Raw genomic sequence first — 22766 nt, forward strand, 5'->3', positions numbered from 1 at the left:
GTTTTCTGGGAAGGTGCTTAGTCCTGTTCTGCAAGATTATTGATCATTTCGTAGTAGAGTCTATGGGTATGTATATACTGTTAAAAGGCTTTCCTCTTAACATGCCATATATGTCTGGCAAAGACAAAACGTCTGCTTTCAGCTCTTTCCCTGACTTCGAGCCACAGCTGCTGTGTGAGGCAGTTCAGTAGCCCCAATGGTTAGAAAATTCTTCCTCGGGTCGTGGCCCTTCCGGATTGTGGTTTCTTTTAGAAGGAGTAGAATAAGTCATGGTTCAGCTGGGCAAATAGAGGGCTTTTGAGGTAGCTGGCAAAGTTGTTTTTTGTCCTGGAGGTGGTGGTTTCAGCTGTATATGCCTTTTATAGAATAGTCTGTATCTGTGTTCTATTTCACAGAAAAAGGGCTTTGTTGGTTCGTTGTTGCTGTTGATTTTTTTTAATCTTTTTTTTTTTTTTTTTTTTTTTTTTTTTTTTTTTTTTTATCTGCCTCCTTGAAGCCATCAGTCACTCATGGGCCCAGTAGTCAGTTGAGTGTTTTGTTTTTTTGTATGAACTGATAGCTATCTAATACCTGTGACTCAGAAAGTCCAAAAGTCCAGGTTCTCTAACATGGAAGCTGCTGAGAATCTTGTTGGATGAGCTTCTGCTTCCTCAATTGTTGGGGTTGTCAGGACAAACAGACTTTGGAAACTGTTGAGTGCTAGCTGATGAAAGACATTCTCTTATGGCTCTGTGCTTTCTGGTGTCTTCACTTGACAGGTGTTTAAAAGACACAATCCAAGCACTGCTGAGGAGCAGGAGATGATGGAGAACCTGTTTGATTCACTCTGTTCCTGCCTAATGCTCAGTTCCAATCGTGAACGCTTCCTGAAGGGTGAGGGTCTGCAGCTGATGAATCTCATGCTCAGGTAGGTTTATCTCTTAGTCCTCTGTTTTTTCTGTCCAGCTCCTCACTGTTAGCCCAAATTCCAGAACACATGTCCCTGGTCTTTGAGTCCATTGAGTTTCTTAGATGTGAAAAACAGTTAGGCCTTCAGGGGTGGGTGTGTGCATGGGCATGTGCCTCTGTGTGTGGGGTGGGGGGGGTTCGGGTTAGGGTATGTAAGTAGAAGGTACATTTTGGTCTGTTTGTGCCCTGTTGTGTCAGTTGGTGATACGACCGCTCCATTGAAGGGAAATGTCTTTTTGCTCCTTCTCTTACTGTGTTGGTTTTGGGAAATCTAGTCATGACCTTCTAAACATAACCTATGTTAATTTTTAAACTTTGTATCACATATAGACCTATCAATGCCATATGTTTGTCTGTATTTTTCTTATTGACAAAATATCATTTTTTATTTATACATATTTTTCATTATATATTATTTTCTATAAATTGCACATGAGCTATGTGGCTAGTATAGGAGATATGAAAATGTGAAAGTTCTAGAACTTTTCTTTATAGTACTTTATAGATCTTATTATTGATGTTCTAATTCCTTAAGGTATTTAAAATGGATATCATATTTAGTATATTTCATAGAATCCTACTGTTGGAAGTAAATGGGAGGTAGCTTATGTCAATAACTCTTGAGAAATCTGGCATGGAAGAAGGGTAGAGAAATGGGGGCAGGAGGTATGGTGACCAGAGTGTGGTGTGGGGTCAAGGAACCATTTTTTAAACTGAGAGCCACTAGAGCATGTTTGTATGGGTGGAAGACACTAGTCATTATTATTCTTAATGAAATTGAGCTGGAGTCTGCACTCTTAAAACTTCTGTTCGTGAACATGCAAAACGCTGTTAAACTAGTTCTTTGAAAAAAATTTTTATAAATTCAATAAATATAGCTATTAAATATAATTTAGAATATAGACATGCAAAACTGCTGTTAAAATGCTGATAAGTGCTGTGCTTACAAAGAAAGGAAGAAGACCGGATTCTTGCCTCTAAGAAGCTAGAAAAACAGCTATCATATAAACACAGCCCAACTTTGGGTGTAGACTTCTTTCACTCTTTTTTTTTCTTTCCTGTAATAATTTCCTTGTTTTTACCAGCTTTTTAGTCCTGTCACACATGTAATTTTCGATACTGTTTCTTTTTGAACTTAACATGGCATTTCCCATGAGGTGACATAATCTTCGTGAGAGTTTTCAATAAATGCATAATGGGCTCCAAGGAAATATAGCTTACTTAGTATTCTGTTGGTGATATTGAGACTGTTTCCGTTGTTTTGATATTGTAGTAAATTCTACAATGATCATGTTTTTGTTTAAAACTGTTTTCACATTTAAGCTTATCAAGGCATATGTTTCTAAAATATCTTCTCTTTAGGCCTGTGGAGGGCTGGGGACACAGTAGACCTCTTCATTTGTCAGCGCACACCAGACCTGGGATTGATTGAAAATTCCCTTTGTGGAATTGCTCTAAAAAATCTTTTTTAAAGTGCAGAGTGGGGCATTGGAATTATTCGGAGGCCTTTAGTGTTCAGCTGATTTTTTGCTAGATTTATTCTCTTGAGTCTTTTGTTTGTTTATCTCCTTTACCCTTATAATTGCCTGTCCTTTTGTTGAAATGACCCCATCGTCTCTCCAATAAATAGCATATAAAGAAGATGCATTTGGCTTCTTGGGCCTTTTAACCTTAAAACTGTACTCTACGGGGACTTTTCCCTAAGATTCTTAAAGGTCTGAACTGCCAGTGTCTGTGGATGGTTGAGCACAAATATGAAGTGATGTATTCCTGTAGCATATGGCTTGGTAATGTGCAGCAGTGGGGAGCTGAATAAATAACCAGAAATATGGATTATTCAAACAGGAATGCTGAGATTCTAGGAGCCTAATTAAAAAGGTGCTCCAAAAGCCTTAGAAACTGTACCTCTCTAGATCTCCTAACTTTTCATTTTTGAACGCTGAAGTTACTGTTAGATTAATTCTTTTGCATTAACTAGCTATTATAGCAGATTCAGCATTCCCTTTTTTCTCTTTCCCATGCTTCTTTGTTCTGTGTTTTTTTTCTTCTTCAGACTCCCAAGTGGAAAGTTTAATTGGGAGGGAATTTTTTCTCTCCTACTAGATTCATCCTGATCTAGCAAGAGCTGCCAAGTTGCTCTCTATCTAGAGAGAAGCCCGTTTAGGACTTGGAGGCTATAGTACCAGAAGTTCAGGAAAGTTCCTGTGGTTGCACTGTCCCTAAGTATTAGTCTTTACTATGATTCAGGCATTGAGCAGTCATGAAATGCCCTCCTGGAAAGGTGGCAGTGTGCTACAACATGGAAGAGTGGGCTTTGGGAGTTGAGGTCAGTGTAGTTTTGGAACATAGCTCTTTCACTTATTAGTGGATATTTGGTGAGTTACTCTAACCTTTCTGACCTCTAGCCCTTAGTTTTTCATCTGAAAAATGGGAGTAACAATGCCAAATTTGCAGGGATTTTATGGACATTAAATTACATGTAATGTGCCTGGGACAATTCTGTAGCTATTAAAACACCGATAAAGTACCATATTAACTCACTGTGTTAAGAGCTAGGCTTAATACAGAGAGGAACAAGACAGGATTCTTGCCTTCAAGAAACTCAGTCACTAGTGAAGGAGGCTGATGTTAAGTAATGGCAGTATAATTTAATATGTTAAATGAACCGTTCCTCTTAAGGGTTTGCATGTCTGTGAATTTTTTTTTTTTACATTTCTGATTATTGATAAGCAAAGGTCATTAGCAAGATAGTCATTTACCCATACACATTATCACACATATACATATACTACCCAATTTAATATTTATCAACTTTATTGAAGCGTAATTTATTTATAATAAAACATGCCCATTTAAGTGTACAGTTTTAATTTTGACAGAAGCATCCATCTTTGTTTTCAACACAATGAAGATATGAAATGGCAATGTCCAATAGAAATGTAATGCAAGCAAGGTATATAGTTTTATATTTTACAGTAGCATGCTAAAAAGGTGAAAAGAAACACAGTTAATTTTAATAATACATTTTATTTAACCCAGTTTAATAGCCATGTAAAAACAAGTAATCAAAAATCAAAAAAATACTGCTGAGCCGTTTTACTTTTTTTCCTACTAAGTCTTTGAAATCTAGTGCATGTTTACATCTCAATTCAGTGCTAAATTTTCATAAAGTACTTGCTTTGTATCTAGATTTCATAAGATTTCTAGTTGAAAAGTAGATTCCCATACCTAAGTTTCTCCAAACCTACTTAAATATTTCCTAATAACTGAATCAAGTATCAGTATTTAAATTTAAATTTATTTAGTCCATGTTTTGTTTAGCTCGTGTCACTCAACACATTCTTTCTGAGATTCATTCATTTTGCATATATCAGTAATTTGGTTCTTATTCACTTTTAGCAGTATTCATTATATTTTTGCATTCCAGAGTATATCCGGTTTTTGTTTTTTTTTAAAGATTTTATTGATTTATTTGACAGACAGAGATCACAAGTAGGCAGAGAGGCAGGCAGAGACAGAGGAGGAAGCAGGCTCCCTGCCAAGCGGAGAGCCCGATGTGGGGCTCGATCCCAGGACTCTGGGATCATGACCAGAGCCGAAGGCAGAGGCTTTAACCCACTGAGCCACCCAGGCGCCCCGAGTATATCCGTTTTTTAATTTAGTCACCTATTGATGAACATTTGGGTTGTTTACAGTGTCTTGCTATTATTAATAAAGCTGCTTTAAAGTCTTTAGATGAACATGTATTTTCATTTCTGTAGGGTAAATACCTAGGAGTGGAATGACTAGGTCATATTGGAAATGTAAGTTCACTATTAGAAACTACCAAGCTGTTTTCCAAAGTGGTTGTATCATTTTCTATTCCCCACCTCCCCACACACGCCAGCAAAGCATGAGAATTCCAGCATATGCTCCTTAATACTTGGTAATTAGGCTAAATTTCTTTAAGAATCTTCTCCCCCCATGTCACTTCCTCAGCCCTGTCCTTACACCCACCCACCCACTCACAAATGTTGAGAGTTAGGTTCTAGCATCCTGTCCTTTGCACTGTGGGAGCATTTACCATTCTGTGTGGAAGGCATCTGTTTGTCTCTGACTGTACTGGAAGACTCCTGAGAACAGAAACCAAGTCTTCCTCTTTTATCCCTAGCACCTAGTAATAGATAAATATTAGGTTGTAAATATTTTCTAAATGAATGAGAGAAGGATCTGAGAAACATTTTTGATGTTTTAAATCATTGCGTTACAGAATTTCTAGCAAATCCTATTCAAAGACCCAAAGAATGAGGAGTGATTTATTAAAAGCTGTATAGTTGAGACTTCATTCTTCTGCCTAGATATATTTAGTCCTAGTTTTTTCTGTCAGATTTTTTTTAAAAAAGATTGATTGATTGATTGATTGATTGATTTGAGAGAGAGCAGGGAGAGGGGCAAGTGGGAGAGAGAGAAAATCCTCAAGCAGATTCCATGCTGAGCGCAGAGCCAGGTGCAGGGCTCCATCCCATGACCCTGAGATCATGACCTGAGCCAAAATCAGGAGTCAGCTGCTCAACTGACTGAGCCACACAGGTGCTCTTCCCTGTCAGATCAGGTTTTGAATCTGATCATCAAGACTCTGGGGAAGCCAGGCACTAGCTGCAATACTGGACTTGCTGCCCTGTTCGGCCCGTGCTCATGCTGTGCTGCAGAGAAGAAGCCAACACAAGTGTCCACACTTCACTTTATCTTCCTTTGGGACACTTGAACCTCTCAACACTCTTCCTCCATCATCCTCCAAGGTATTTCAGAGTTATGGTTAGGCATTCATTTTTTGTAACCTTTCTACTCAAGGTCCAGAGAATTCCTTCATGCAGATTCATAGTTTCTCAGCATTAGTTTATAGGGGCTGTAAGGAGGTCTACTATGCCTTTGCCTTTACCGGACAGGCCTTCTCCTCTGCTTTACCCTCCCACCCAGGTGTTAGTTTAGTTGTCCGGTGACTTTTTTTCACTCCCCTATGTTAAGAATGTTTGGATTTTACAGTACTCGACAGAATCAATAAGAAAAAAAAAAAAAGCTTTTCATTTTTTGTTTTTCCTCTGTCAAAGGATAGACGAAGCATTTTGGAAAGGAAGAAAAGATTGTTGAGATGATATTTAAAAATGGAACTCATGCTTTGGAAAAACCCGCAGATAGCCATTCTAGCATCTAGGGAACCCCCCCCCAAAGGAATTTCTTATTTAGTCATAGTGTTTTGATAAGGAAGGAGAAAAGATGGAGTGAGGGTAGAAGGCGCAGAACCTCTTGGACAGAATATTCTGTGTGTGTGAACACACACACACACTGTGCTTTGAGTGTCAAGAGTTATGGCATAGGGAAGAGATGTGCATGGTCTTTGGCTAGTAGCAGAAGAGTTAAGATACGACTATGAACCAAGTGGTATTTTTGTAGTCAGGGATAGTGGAGAGAAAAAGACAATTTAGGGAAGTCACAATTTATTGTGAATTTAACAGAATGATCAGATTCAGAGAGTCCAGTTCAGAGAAATAAAACTAACTTATACTTATGGGGGAATGGCCATTATAGAATTTATCCAGACATGAGGGTAGAACTATACAAAGTCCTCTTTACCCTTGAATGGAGACTGATTTTCCATTTCTGCATTCTTGGTTATAGATGTCTCTCTGGTAAGATGATTGCTGCAAATAGATTTCAATATATCAGGTTTAATTATAGACTGTACTCTAAATCATTTGATTCCTGCCACCACAAAGCGCTTTTTTTAACAGTATGTCCTTGTTTCAAATGGTTCAGTGTTCTTTAAGAAACAACAAAGCCACTGGGAGACAGAAGAATTACATTGTCAGTTTCCTTGAAAATGTTGACATGAAGCTTATTACTTCTGTTGTAAAACCCTGTTCCAGTTAGAAAAAGAAGAGACCACTGAGATCCCAAGGGATGTGTACAAACGCAGCTTGGGGTTGTGTAGCAGAAACACAGTGAACCCGTCTTGGTTATTAACTGTATAGATGGGTGAAGAAAAAGAAAGAAAGAAAGAGAAGGGTACATAGACACATCCCTTTAGGAACCACCATTTTTTTCCCCCTGAGGTTTCTCAGTAAGATTTTCCTTAATCTAAAGAAAAGTGTCTCCGACAAAGAAAACAAAAAAATGACGATGGTATACCATCTGCAAAGTCGGCTTTTGCAGGCCCAGTTCTGGATTGTGGGCTTGAACCAAAGTGTAAAGGTAGGCCGGCTGGCCTGGGAAACTTCTAAATCTTGGAATTTTATTCCCTTTGTTTTTACCTTGTTGTGTGTTGGTTTTATTCCTAATGAGCATGGGAAGGTCCAAACTCGGTTACATTTTTATTCTTGTGGTCCTTTTCAGGTTTTTGTTGTTTTTTTAAGAACTACAGCCTTTTCTTCTGACTTTCAGTCTCTGAAATTTAACTGAAAAAGCAAAATAATAATGCTGACATTTTAGAAATCAGTTGAGCTTCCTGGTGGGTTTGTATACAGTGTGTGCTCCAAGCTGCGTACTCACATCCTGCTTACTGTTTGTCCAGTGAGCAAGCGTTCCCTTTCCCCATTCACTGAGTATTATCATTCTTTCTTAGATGGATAATAGTAGTTTGCACCTGTTCTCTGGGAACCAGAAAAACGCTTCAAAGCACTAAGTAATCCTTCCGACAACCCTCCAGGCTGGTGTTACCTCTTCATAAATGGAAAGTGCTGTGGCTGGGAAGACAGATTAAACTGAAGCAAGATTACTTGGCAGGAAATGGTGAAGGACCTGTCGGAGCCCTTCCATCAGACTTCATTGCTGTTCATCATTCCAGGGCTGCTAAATTGTACATATTTAAAGTACATAGGTTGATGAGTTTGCAGCATGTGTCCACCTGTCATACCATCACTGCAAACATAGCAACAAACATATTTATTGTACCCAAATGTTTCCTTGGCCTCTTGGTAATCCATAACTCCTTTCCCTCCAGTTCAAGTCTCCAGGCAACCATTGATTTGCTTTCTGTCCATTATAGGTTAGTTTGCATTTTCTAGAACTTTATGTAAATGGAGTCATATAGTATGTACTCTTTTTTTTTTTTTTTTGGCCTGGCGTATTTAACTAATTATTTCAAGATTCATTTCATGTATATCAGTAGTTTATTCCTTTTTCTTTGCTGGGTAGCATTCCATTTTGAATATATCACAGTTTATTCACTTGTTGATAGACATTTGGGTTTCTAGTTTTTTGCTCTAATGAACAAAGTTACGAATATTTAGGTACATATCTTTGAGTGTACATATTTTTCATTCCTCTTGGATAAATGCCTATGAGTTGAATGTCTGGGTCATATGATGGGAATATGGTTAACTTTTTAAGACACTATCTATCTGTTCTTACAAAATTGTTACTCCATACCATTTTTATATTCTCACCAGCAGTGTATAAACTTCATTTATTCCATATCCTCACTAATTCTTGGTTTGGTGATCAGTGTTTTTTGTTTTAGTCATTTTAATGGGTATGTATAGGTATCTTGTGCCTTTAATTTTCAATTCCCCTGTGGCTAATGGTAATGGACTTTTCCCATATGCTTATTTGGCACTCATACATCCAATTTGGTGTGGTGTCTTTTCAATCTCTTGCCCATTTTGGTGGGAGGAGGGGGAGTTGTTTGTCTTATTGTTGAATTATAACAGTTCTTTATATATCATGGATACAATCTTTTGTCAGATACATGTTTTACATATAGTTTCTCTGAACCCATAACTTGCTGCTTCCTTTTCATAGTTTTTTGAAAAGTTTAAAATTTTAATGAAATAATTTTTAAATTTATACCAATTTTTTTCCCCATTTGAGTAAACTTAGGTAGTCAGTGTCTTTCAAGGAATTCATTTTATCTTAGTGGTTGAACAAATTGGTATAAAGTTATTCATGAGTATTCCCTTATTTTTTAATATCTGTAGAATCTGTAGTGAGTGCTCTCCCTTATTCCCAATGTTGGCCACTGATGTCTTTTTTTCCTCATCAGGCTGGTTACCCATTTGGTTGATCTTGTCAGAGAATCAGGTTTTTCTTTATTGATTTATCTCCTGTTTTTTTGTTTGTTTGTTTGTTTGTTTCTATGATCATTATTTTTTTTCTTCTAATTATGTGGGAGTTCAGTTTGCTATTTTTCTGATTTCTCCAGGTGGTAATTGAATATCATTTAATTGAGATCTTATTTTTTAAAAGATTTATTTATTTATTTATTTATTTTAGAGAGAGAGCACACAACTCAGGGAAGGACACGGGGAGAGGAAGAGAGTCTCAAGCAGACTCCCCGCTGAGTCTAGAGCCTGATAGGGGACTTGATCTTACCACCTTGAGATCATGACCGGAGCCCAAATCAAGAGTTGACCTCTGAACCAATTGAACCACTCAAGAGTCCCAAGATCTTATTTTTTAATATGTTTGATGCTATAAATTCCTAATTGCTGCCTTAAGCCTTGTCACACACATATTGGTATGTTTTCAGTTCAAAATACTTTTATTTAGGGGCGCCTGGGTGGCTCATACAGTTAAGCATCTGTCTTCTGTTCAGGTCTTGATCCCAGGACCGTGCGACCAAGGCCCGAGTCGGGTTCCCTGCTCAACAGAGAGCCTGCTTTTCCCTCTCCCCCTGCTTGTGCCCTCTTGCTCTCTCTGTCAAATGAATAAATAAAATCTTTTAAAAAATACTTTTATTCAGTTCAAAGTACTTTCTGATTTATCTTTTCATTTCATCCTTGAACCATGAGTTATTTAGAAATGTATTATTTAGTTTCTAAATATTTGGGGATTTCCCAAATGATATTTCCGTTTTTTATTTCTACTTTAGTACCATTGTGGTCAGAGAACATTTATTAAAACTTGTTTTTAGCCCAGGACATAGTCTGTGTTGCTGAATATTCCACGTGCATCTGAAAAGAATGTTCTGTAAATATCAACTAGGTTAAGTTAATGGTGATGTTTAAGTCTTCTGTATCCTTACAGATTTTCTGTCTACTTATTCTATCAGTTATAAAAGGGGTGTTGAAACCTCTGACTATAACTGAATATGTCTGTTTCTCCTTGGAGTTCTGTCAGTTTTTACTTTATGTATTTGGAAATTCTTTTAGGTGCTTAAACATTTAGGAGTATATGCTGTCTTGTTTAATTGTATCTTTCATCATTATGAAATAACTCTCTTTATCCCTGTTAATGTCCCTTGATCTGAAATCTGCTTTGTTTGATATTAGTGTAGCCACCACAACTTTCTCTTGATTACTATAGGCATACTACATCTTTTACCATCTATCACTGAGTAAATTTTGTCACTCCTCTATTCATATTTGAAGCCCTAATTCCCAAGGTGGCTGTATCTGGACATAGGGCCTTTAAGATGGTAATTAAGGCTATATAGGGTCATAAGGATAGGTCCATAATCCAGTAGAATTGGTGGTCTTATGAGAAGAGGCATCATCAGGAATATGGGTACACAGAAAAAAGGCTGTGGGAGGACATGTTGAGAAGACAGCCATCTGCAAGCCTATGTGTCTTTATATTTAAAATACGGACTTTTTTTGTAGGCAGTATTACATTGGAGTCTTCTGTAACAATTTCTGCCTTTTAATTGAGATGTTTATGCCATTTACATTTTTGCTTTGTTGCCTTCTTTTTTAAAAAATTTTATTTAGTTAAGATTTTGTTTCCTAAGTAATCTCTACTCCCAGTGTGGGCCCGAACTCATAATCCTGGGATCAAGAGTCAGTTGCTGTACCAACTGAGCCAGCCAGGTGCCCCACATCTTAACATTTTTTATTAATCCATGTTATTTTCTTGGGTGGTTTCTTAGCTCTTTGTCTTTGCTTTTTTAGTGGTTGTTTTTAAATTTATAGTATACATCTTTAATGTATACAGTCTGTCTTCAGGTAGTAGTATACCATTTCATCTATAGTATAAGGACTTTGCAACAATAAACTTCCATTTCTTCTGGTTTTTGTGCTATTGTTGTCATATATTTTACTTCTATGTATGTTATAAATATCAATACGTATTGTTTTATCTTTCTGTTTAAATAATCAATATCTTTTATAGAGTTTTTTTAAAGTTAGAAAAAATCTTTTATTTTTACCAACACATTTGCGATCACCCAGTGCTCTTTGAGAATTCTTTGTATAGATTCAGATTTTCATCTGGTATGAGTTTCTTTCTTCCCAAATGATGTCCTTCAACATCTCTTGTAGTGCTGGTCTATTGGTGATGACTTTCATCAGCTTGGTTATGTCTAAAATAATATTTGCCTTCACCTTTGAATGATATTTTCATATATAGAATAGAATTCTGTTTTAATAGAGTTTTGTTTTGTTTTGTTTTCATTCAGTTCTCTTAACAACATTGCTTCACTGTCTTCTGGATTGCATGGTTAGCTTTGAGAAGTCTGCTGTCATTCTTATGTTAGTTCTTCTGTATGTAATGGTGTCCCCTTTTGTCTGGATGTTTTTAGGATCCTCTCTTTTGCTGATTTTGAGCAGTCTGGTTATGAGGTACCTTGATGTAATTTCCTTCATGTCTCTTGGGTGTGGGCTTCATTGAGTGTCTTGGATCTATGAGCTTATAGATCTCATCAATAGTGGAAATTTTTGAAATCACTGGGATTTTCAATTTTTTTTTCCTGTCCCCGTCCTCCTGTCAAGAACTCCAATTACATGTGTATTAAGCTATTTGAAGTTGTCCAACCACCATTCACTGGTAATCTATTAATTAATTTCAGTCTTTTCTTTCTTAATGTGTTTTAGTTTCTATTATGTATTCAAGCTCACTCTTTTCTTCTGCACTTAATCTCATCTAGTGTGTTGTTCATTAGACATGTATTTTTCTTCTGTAGATATCTTCCCTGTTTCTAGTTAGCATACTGAAGCTTTTTTTAACCTTCTTGAATATATCAAATATAGTTATAATAAAACTAATGTCTTCTGATTCTGTCATCTGTTATTTTTATTATTTTTCTCCTGCTTATAGTTCATATTTTACTGCCTCTTTAAATGTCTGTTAATTTTTTTCTGAAATTTAAATATTGTGAATTTTACCTTGTTGGATGCTGGAAGTGTGTGCCTGTCTGTATGTGTGTGTGTGTGTTTCTGTTTCTCATAAATATTCTTGAATCTTTTTCTAAGATATAGTTAAATTACTAGAAGTAGTTTGTTCCTGCAGAGGCCTACTTTTAAGCTCTGTTAGGTGGGACCAGACTAACCTTTAGTCTCTGGTTAATTTTGCCTCAGGACTGAAGTAGCACCCTCCTGAGGACTCCACCTGATGCACTGTGAATTCACAGTTTTTCCACTCCAGCTGGTGGGAACACAAACTATTTCTGGCCCTGGATGAGTTCTAGGCATTGCTTCCCCTTCTTTCAGGTGGCTCCTTTCTGTAGCCTTGGTTAGTTTCCTCACAGGCACGTCCTAATTAGCACTCAGCTGCAGACTCAGAGACCCTGTGCACATCTCTGCACGGCTCGTGGTCTGGCAGTCTGCCCTGTGAGCTCCAGCTGCACTCGTCTGCCCTATTGCTTTGCCCTGTGTCTCCACCCTGTTCTGAGGCCTGGAGACTCTCCCAGGCAGCCAGCTGGGCTCATGGCATGTGTTTCCCTCTCTTGGGGATCACTGTCTTGTGCTATCTGATGTCAAGTGTCTGAAAACCGTTGCTTTATATGTTTTGTCCTTTTGTGTGTTAGTTTGTTTGGGGGGGAGGATATAAATTTAGTCCCTATTACTCCATCTTGGCCCAAAGTGGAAGTCCAAGAGTGTATTATCTATTTTTAAAAGTACTTTCTAGTTGGGGTGCCTGGGTGATCAGTCGGTTGGATCTGCTTTCAGCTCAGGTCATGATCTCAGGGTCCTGGATCGAGCACCACATCGGGCTCCCTACCCATTGGGAGTACTGCTTCTCCATCTGCCTCTCCTCCTGCTTGTGCACTGTCAAATAAATAAATAAAATCTTTATAAAAGAATACTTTCTAGTATACATTTTCTTACTGTTCAGTGCTAGTGGACAGTAATACAGATAACTTTTATATATTGATCTTATATTAAGCAACTTTGCTCTGTCACATATCAGTCTGGTTTTGTTGCAGTAGCAACTCTGCAACCTCAAGGACTTTCAGTGACATATTTATTTTTCACTCCTGATACATCCATCACTGGCCATCTGAAGTTCTGCTCCACATCTTTGTTTTGGGATCCACACTAAAGGAACAGTGTTCAATGGGATGTGACTTTCTCATAGCAGAGAGAAAGGCTGAATAATGCAATAAATCTTTAAACTTCTCCTCTGAAGACACATGTATTACTTATGCTCACATTTTATTGGCCATAAAAAGTCACATGACCAAGCTTGATGTCCATGGTGTGGGGAGGGAAGTATAAACAGTAATATGTTTGAGCTAGCTCGTACAGGCTCATGAAAGCTAACTGTACACTTCTCTTTCCAACACCATGTTTAGTGGGATCACATTGGTAACTTGAAATCCAGTATAGTGAGAGTATTTACACCGTGTAAATTGGAAAATAAGACAAATCAGCACTTTTTTCCTGGAGAGCTAGTTGAACTTTTACTAGGAAAGCCCAGGGTATATGCCCCTATTAGGGAGTAGTAGTTAATAGGTGGGAACAAGATTATTTTCTGTCACATTTCATTTCAATAATTTATTAGTTGTGTGTATGTATGTATTTACATTTTACTAGCTATGACTTCTAATGTGGGGTTAAATAGGAAGGAGTAGTGATCAAGGGCAAACTTTTCCTATTCCTGGTGTTACAGGGAATGCATTTTATTGAGTATAATGTTTGTTTCGAGTTTTTTGGAGATAGCACTTATCTGATTAAGGAAATTTCTTCTCTTACTAATGTCACAGATTTTACATAATTGATCAACCAGTTTTATCAGATGCTTTTTCTACATTTATTGAAATGGTTTTTTAAAGTTAATATGGTGAAAATTGCATTAATGGATTTTCTAGTATCGAACTAGCCTTGCTTTCCTGGAAGAAGCCCATCTTTTTAATGTTTTTTGAGATTCTGTATTTTATGTAGGAATTTGATACCTATACCTCAGTGAGTTTGGCCATAACTTTACTCTCAGAGGGTTGGGTTTTTTTTTTTTTTATAGCTTTATTAAAGGAATCAAAGAATATAAGAGTTTAAGTAATACTGGAATTATTTCCTTCTTAAATATTTGATAGAACTTGATAGTGATTGCTTTGAGAGAAGGTTTTAACTACTGATTGAGTTTTCTGGATGGCTGTAGACCCATGCAGGTTTTCTTTTTTCTTTTTGTTGAGTTACTTGGGGAAATTTATATTTTCCTAGGTATTTGTCCATCTCACCTGTTTTCCAAGTTTTTGACATAAAACTATGCCTTATGCTCTGTCGTCTTAATATCGGCTCGATCTGTAGTTCTCGCCCTTTCTTACCATACCCGTTATTGGTTTTTTTCTGTGTGCTTTTTTTTTTTCTTTCTTGATTACCTTGCCAAAAGTTTGTCCATTTTATTGGTGGTTTTGAAGAACCAGATTTGAGCTTTGTTGATCCTCTTTATTGGGGATTGGCAGCTAAGGCCTGTTTTTCTGTGACCAACAAACTAAGAATGGTTTTTGTACCTTAGAAGTGTCGCATGTATTTTAAAACACACACAAAGAAAAAGATGCTACAGAAACCATACACGGCCCATGAAGCTACGGTTATTTTCTGTCTGGCCCTTTGCATAACATTTGCCAACCTGTGCACTTCAGAGCCCTGGATTTTGGTCACTGATTGTTCATCTTACTTTACTGTCAGCTCAGCCATTCTGTGAGTGGTTTCTCTGCATATCTGGCCCACCATAGTGCTATAAACTGAAATCTTAACCTCTGCTTTCTACATATTTGTTTTGTTCTCTGGCAGTTAGTCAAGCAGTGGTTGGTACTGGGAGTTTATGAAAAATGGATGGGAATAGAAATGGAAAATTGAAAAACGATGTCTAGTAACATAGAAGATCGCCATTATTGTGTTTTAGCGGTAGAGTATCTCTTAGCATCTCCCAGAGCACCACTGTTCTTTGGCACAATAGTTTGAGAGCAATTATTAGTTTAGTTACATTGATCTCACGGTCTCATTCATAGAAATCCTAGATCGTGGAAAGTGATCTTCTGTCCTGGGAGCTAAAAGGAAATTAACTTTATTGTGTACATTGTCAAGCAAACAAAAATGATTTCATATGGCATTATCCAAGTTTCTTGCCAGGACTAGTTTGTGGTTCTCAGTATCTTTTAAAGATTGCCTGTCACTTTTTTTTCCCCATTCACCAGTCCCTTAGGGAGGGAGTAGACTTTACCTCTTTCACTTGTTCTTCAAGTCACTTTCCTCCAAGGTTCTTCCCTTTTTTCTGTACCCTTTCCTGGTAGTCGTATTTACACCATGGATTCAGACACTGCCCATAGATTGAATAATTCTTCCAAATTTGCCCCTATTTTTAATCTTATTCCCAGACTTCAGACCCATAAGTTTAAGGTGTACATAGACACTATGTCTCATAGGCACCTCAGGTTCAATCTGAATTCAGTCCTTTTCACTCCTAGTCTACTATTACTTTGCTTCCCCCCATCTAATGTATTTTCCCTCTGTCTTCTGCTCCCCTCACCACCACCACATACTGTTCGATCCACTGTGGCAGGTGTAATCTTTCTAATACACAGAGTCAGCAGGCTTCATGTTTTGCTGCTGCCCCTCTTGCTCTTTGTATTCTAACTGTACCATGCACCACTTTCCTGAATGTTCCCAGCTCACTTGTGTCTTCTCATGTGCTATTGTTTCCATCTGCTTGAAACACCCTCTCCCTTTTCACCTGTCTGGGAAAGACATCCAGTGAATGGCTGATGGTTCAGGCATCATCTCTTGTGAGGCCTCTGTGCCGCAGATACCATCAGCCCTCCTTCCTGCAGTCATTTTCTACTTTGTAGAACAAAACCTTTACTGTGGTGCTTTGCTTTTCTCATTATACTCATCATCTGCGTATCTGTCTCGCCTGAGAGCTGAGTTCCTGACACACACAAGCTGTGCCTGCCTCTATGTCGTCAACTTATATCTGGCACCTGTTAGGTACCTCATATATTTGGTGAAAAGAACAAATGAACAAAACAAAATTATAGTCAAAATGTGTGTTTATTGCAAAAGTGGTTTTGCATAGTGAAGAAGAACAAGCTAATTAAGAACCTTTCCTTTCCCCATCCCTTTCTCCTCATCATAAGGTTCATTTTGGCAGAATAAGGAGCAGTAGATGACTCTGTGTCATTTCCCCAACCACCCACTTTTACAGAGGCTAGCATTCACTTTGGTCCTGGCGTGATCGACAACCCGATGAACCCAGACAAGACTAAGATAAACTACTTGTCCTCCAGTAGAATAAATATTTCAAATAAAGTCAACCCAAGAAAGTCAGGCCAAACAGCTATTGATTGCTAAAAGCCTGAACTTAAGCCAATGAATATTCCAGAGTTCACCTCCATGCAGCTTGCCTAAATGGTGATCAATATGCAATTACTGCCCCCTTTAAACGTGTCTTACACTGCCTACGTGAAGAAAGGTTTTACTTTTTAAATATTTTGTTTGTTGAATTTGCTTAGGCAGGAAAAAAGAGAGAGGGAGACTTGGCCAAATCAGAGTCTTTTACTTTTAGTATTTCCAAGATTGCTGTGTTATTTGTGAAATGGTTTGAATGTATGCTGCATGGTAACTGAAGGTGCCCTGGTACACGACCATCCTTCATGTCAGGAGGCCTTTTCCAAGTGACTAAACAATGAGGATATTATAGCTCGGTTTCCTAATTTCTGCTCACATCGTTATGTGTCCTAGTCATAACCTTTGCAAATTCAGCTTTGTGAAGTCGGATGCTCGAGTCCAGCCGCAGTGAAAACAAATGTATTATTTGCCTTGTTTCCTGTTAGAATTCCAGCTTGGTGCAAAAAAACCCTTTTCTGCTGAATTTGGAACCTTGTTTACCCTACTCCTGATATTTAAGATTTCATGTCTGACAAATATGTCTTTTTTTATACTAGTATGGTAGGTAAACTCTTGGTCATTTTACACTGATAGCGGTATCGTGGTCTCCTAACTGTCCTCCTTGCTCCCCAGCCCTGTCTTCGCTCTAGTGCCTTCATCACACAGCCACCAGAGTAAGCTTTCTAGAATTATCCATCCAGTCCAGTGCCCTCCTTTTCTCCAACATCTCATGGCTTCTCAATGTCTGTGGCATGGAGCCCAGGGGCCCCAAGAACACATTTAGGGCCTGTTGTGACCTCTGCCCACCTCTCCTCAGTAATCTGCCAGCCCCGGTCATTCACAGCTACCTCTGGTCTCCCATAAGATTATACCTTTGCACGGGCTGTGTACCCACACCGTCACCAGTGGCCAGACTCTCCTCTCTGTCGGGCCAATACTCATTCTTCAGACTGTGTTCAGATGTTACCTACATGTGACACCTTCACTGACTTGTCCTAGATAAAATTAATTTTCTCTGCCTCTCACCTCCTTAGACTTAATTTCCATTGCTTTGGGCTTTTGATATTATTTTTGTTTAACTGTCCTTAAATTGCTCAAAGACTGGGAGCTTAGAGTTTCCAGCAGCTAGTGCAGTGCCTGTTGCATGAAGGTACGAGCTCAGAAGGAACCTTTTTTTTTTTCTTTTAAATTCAGTAGTTATGTTGAGTGTTATTTGTGAGTATCTGTGAGCTATTTTGATTAATTCTTTGGTGAGGAGAGTTAAGGTAGGAATATTTACAATACATCCTTGGTCTTTTGAGGTTGACACCAAGTAAGATGTCTGTCGTGGTTTGTCTGGGACTAAGAGGTTTCCCAGGATGTGGCACTTTTAGTGCCAAAAATGGAACAGTCTCAGGTAAACCCAGATGGGCTAAACCCAAGGGGCACTGTCAATGAGATTTTTACGTACTTAGGGGTGCCTGGGTAGCTCAGTGAGTAAAGCCTCTGCCTTCAGCTCAGGTCATGGTCTCAGGGTCCTGGGATTGAGCCCCACATCAGGTTCTCTGCTCAGCGGGGAGCCTGCTTCCCCCGCCCTCTCTCGGTCTGCCTCTCTGCCTACTTGTGATCTCTCTCTCTGTCAAATAAATAAATAAAATTTAAAAAAAAAAAAAAAAGGATTTTTTACGTACTCCTTTTTTCCCCTTACTGGGACTCAGTTTTGGCTGGCTACTCTCACCTAGGATAAGCATGCCTTGTCATCCTTAGCACTTTAATAATGCAGTGTTTTAGTATTATTTCCTCTACAGAGACCTAGCCAAAGGGATGTTCTTTCCGATTCCTTTTCTTTGGTTTTCAGGTGAGAAATGGGGTGAAGGGCTTTGGGTTATGTTATTTCCACCTTTTTGGTTAGGCTTGCCTCCCCTTTCCTGATAATCACCTTAACTCCATCTGTCCATTCTCCCCTTTTATATGTTTAATATCCTTATCATCATTAGCTTCTTTTTTTTTTTTTAAGATTTTATTTATTTATTTGACAGAGATCGATCACAAGTAGATGGAGAGGCAGGCAGAGAGAGGGAAGCAGGCTCCCTGCTGAGCAGAGAGCCCGATGCAGGACTCGATCCCAGGACTCTGGGATCATGACCTGAGCCGAAGGCAGCAGCTTAACCCACTGAGCCACCCAGGTGCCCTCATCATTGGCTTCTTGATGCTCAGAAGATATGATTGGGTTGTCCATATTCTTAAAAGTAATAATTTTTTAAAAAATCTTACCCTAGTTTCCTTCTCAAACTAATAGACTTTCTTCTCCAGGCTTTACTAGGAGTAGCTCACACTCATCCCTCTTACTCTCTCACCTGCTTTCAAATATATATATATATATATATATATATATATATATATGAAAATATATACTATATATATGGTATATATTTCTATATAAAATATATATAGAAAATATATACTGTAGGAAAAGACAGATATATTTGGATATATCTATCCAAATATATAGATATATCTATCCAAATATTTGGATAGATATATCCAAATATATCAATATATCTGTCTTTTCCTATAGTACTCCTCCAAATACATACAATCTCTCCCTCTAAAGTAACTGAAACATACATAATGGTCTCAGAACAAGTACATTGAACTAGATCTCCAACTCCTAGAATCAGTTCTTTACTTGAAGGTCTTATTGTATCATACAAGACAAGGTAACATGGCCTTTGGTATAGTTCATTTTTCCCTTCAGATCTAAGCTAGGAATACCATTTCTTTTTGCTTCAGAAAGCCAGCCTTCTGTCTGTTCTTAGAGCATGCCAGCACATTCCCACCTTAGGGTCTTTGCACATACTGTTTCTTCTGCCTTTAATGTTTGCCCCTAAAATGTACAAGACTGAATCCTCTCAACACTCAGATCTCAACACAGATGTTAACCCTAAAGAGGCTTTGCTTAATAACCTAACCTAAAATATCCTCTCCGTTCATTCTTTTACATTGCAGTATTTCCATGACACTTAACACTATCAAGTATCTTGACTTTCCATTTGTCTCCTGCAGTTAGAATATAAGCTCCATGAGGACTGGAACTTGATCTGTCTTACTCACAGGAGATGTAGCCAGTAAATATTTCTAGATTGAATAATACATGGGGGAGAAATTTATTTTCTGACTTCTACTTTTGCCTTATTATTTCATATTAATTTAGTCTCCCTGAATAGATTTTCATGTTTTTGAAAGCAGAAGCCATGTCTTAATTTTTTATTTTCTCTTGTGTCTACTACAGTACTGAGTAAGTCCTCAGTGAATACTGAATATTGGCTTGGTTGGTTGATTTACCAGGTATACTAGGATATGAAACAATTGACTTATTCTTCTCTACCTCATAGAGTGTTAAAAGAAAACACTGTAAGGTTATAGAAAATCATACCCCTTAAAGAACTGTTTGCAAGAACAGTAGGCAGCGGCAGGGGAAAGATCACCTTTGTTTTTTCTTGAAAACAGTTGAACTTTCCTAAGTCTAGAAAGTAATGCATGTTCATTATGGAAAAATGAAAGATACTGAAAAATAGAGAAAGGAATAATAAGATGCAGAAAGCATTTGACAAAACCCCACACCTTTCATGATAAAAAAAAAAAAACAACCCTAAATTAAGAATAGAAGAGAACTTCTCCAACCTTTCGTATTAGAGCATCCACAAAAGATCCACAGCTAATATCATGCTTAATGGTAAAAGACTGCATACTTTCCCCCTAAGATCCCCAACAAGACAAGGATATCCTCCTTCCCCACTTATATTCAGCATTGTACTGAAGGTTCTAGCCAGATCAGTTAGACAAGGAAATGAAGTAAAAGGCATCCAGATTGGAAAGGAAGAAGGAAAACTATTTCTTTGCAAATGACGTTATCTTGTCTGTAGACAATCCTAAAGAATCCACCAAAAAATTATTAGAACTAATAAGTGAGTTCAGCAAGGTTGCAGAGTAATGTAGAGATCGGTGTATAAAAATCAGTTGTATTTCTGTATACTTGGAATGAACAGTCCAAAAATGAAACTATGAAGACAGTTCCATTTACAATAGCATCAAGAATACAATACCTAGGAATAAATTTAACAAAAGAAGTGCAAATTTATACTCTGAAAACTATAAAACGTTGTTGAAAGAAATTAAAGAAGAGCTGATAAATGGAAAAATATTTCATATTCATGGATTGAAGGCTTAATAGTGTGAAGATAGCAGTACTCCCCAGAATGATATACAGATCCACCACAATCCCTATCAAAAAGCAAACTGACTTAATTGTAAAAACTGACAGACTGATCCTGAAATTCATATGGAATTTCAGGGGACCTAGAATAGCCAGACAGTCTTGAAAAAAGAATAATAACGTAGGATTCCCAATTTTAAAACTTACTACAAAGCAGTGGTTCATAATCAAGACAGTGTGGTACTGGCATAAATTAGAATATATTTGAGAATCCAAAGATAAAAACTGTGTCTGTGGTCAGCTGATTTGCAACAGGAATACCAAGACTATGGAAAGGGGAAAGATTAGTCTTCAACAAATAGTACTAGGACCATTGGGTATCCCCATGCAAATGAATGAAGTTGTATCATTATTTCACACTACATACAAAGATTAACTGAAAATGAATCAAAGAATTAAATACTGGAACTTAAACAATTAAACACTTAAAAGCAAACATAGGTGTACATCTTTATGACATTGGATTTGGCAGAGTTTTCTTAGCTCTGACACCAAAAATGCAGGTAACAAAAGATAAAACAAGTCAGTTGGATTTCAACAAAATTAAAAACTGGTGTTCTTCAAAGGATACCATCAGGAAAGTGAGAAGATGACTCCTAGAATAGAATAAAATATTTACAAATCATATATCAGGGACTTGTATCCAGAATAAAGAGCTTTTACAACTAAGTAATAAAAAGAATTAAGCTAATTAAAAAACAGGCAAAGGATCTGAATAGGCATTTCTCTGAAGAAGATAAAAAAATGCGTAATAAGCACAGGAAAAGATGCTTGACAGCATTAGTTATCAGGGAAGTATAAATTAAAACTACAGTGAGATAGGGGCACCTGGGTGGTTCAGTGGGCTAAGCCTCTACCCTTGGCTCAGGTCATGATCACAGGGTCCTGGGATCAAGCGAGCCCTGCATCAGTCTCTCTGCTCAGCAGGAAGCCTGCTTCCTCCTCTCTCTCCCTGCCTGACTTTCTGCCTACTTGTGCTCTCTGTCTGTCAAATAAATAAATAAAATCTTTAAAAAACAAACAAATAAACAAAAACTACAGTGAGATAACATTTCATACTCACTAGGATGGCCAGAACCAACAAGTCAGCTGACAGGTATTGGTAAAGATGTGGAGAAGTCAGGACACCTACATACTGTTTGTGGGCGTGTCAATTTGGACAGTGATCGTTCCTCAGAAAGTTAAAGAAAGAGTTACCATATGGCCCAGCAATTCCACTTCTATGTGTACATACATCCAAGAGAAATGAAAACATATGTCCACTCAGAACCTTGAACGTGAATGTTTTTGGCAGCATTATTCATAATGGCCAAAAGGTAGAAACACCCCCAATGTTCATTAGTAGATGAACAGATAGACAAATTGTAGCATATGCATACAATGAGGTGTTACTCGGCCACAGAAAAGAAATACGACACATGCTACAGCTTGGATGAATCTTGAAAACATGCTAAGGGAAGGAAGACAGTCACAAAACACCACATTTTGTAGGATACCCTCTACCTGACGTGTCCGGAATAGGCAAAGGCATAGAAACAGGAAGTAGTCCGTGGTTGCTAGGGTGAGATGGGGGTGGGGGTGACAGCTAAAGAGTAGGGGATTTCTTGTCAGGATAGTGAAAATGTTCTGTAATTGACTGAGGTGATAGTTGCACATATCTGTGAATATACTAAAATTCATTGAATTATGTATTTTGTGTGGGTGAATTGTGTGGTATGGGAATTATATTTTGATAAAGCTATTAAAAGAAAGAAAAGGAATAATAAGGTAATCCATAATCCCACCACCCTGAAATAACCTGTTAACATTTTGATCCATTTCTTTCCAGTCTTTTTTAATGCATATTTTTCACATAATTGAGGTAATGCTTCATATAGAATCTTGAATATTACCTTTTGTGCTTATCACTCTAACCATAGGAATTTAGTCATTCTATTATGGACTTTCCTAATTATTAAGAAGTATATAATATTCTGTGTAAATCTATCATTATGTAATAATTTTGTCATTGGTGGACGGTTGTTTTGTTTTTTTCTTTCTTTTCCCCC

At 37.7% G+C, this 22766-nt stretch overlaps 1 protein-coding gene across 1 annotated transcript in view; it reads left to right on the top strand.

Annotated features, from left to right (window-relative positions):
* Window positions 1-22766, top strand: part of CTNNBL1 (catenin beta like 1) — a 162332-nt gene that overhangs the window by 77036 nt on the left and 62530 nt on the right. Inside the window, exon 10 of the mRNA XM_059406983.1 lies at window positions 759-907. Within this exon, the coding sequence (XP_059262966.1) occupies window positions 759-907 (149 nt within the window). The remainder of the gene's footprint in view (window positions 1-758; window positions 908-22766) is intronic.

This window comes from Mustela nigripes, chromosome 7 (assembly GCF_022355385.1).
Source record: "Mustela nigripes isolate SB6536 chromosome 7, MUSNIG.SB6536, whole genome shotgun sequence".
Lineage (NCBI taxonomy): Eukaryota > Metazoa > Chordata > Mammalia > Carnivora > Mustelidae > Mustela > Mustela nigripes.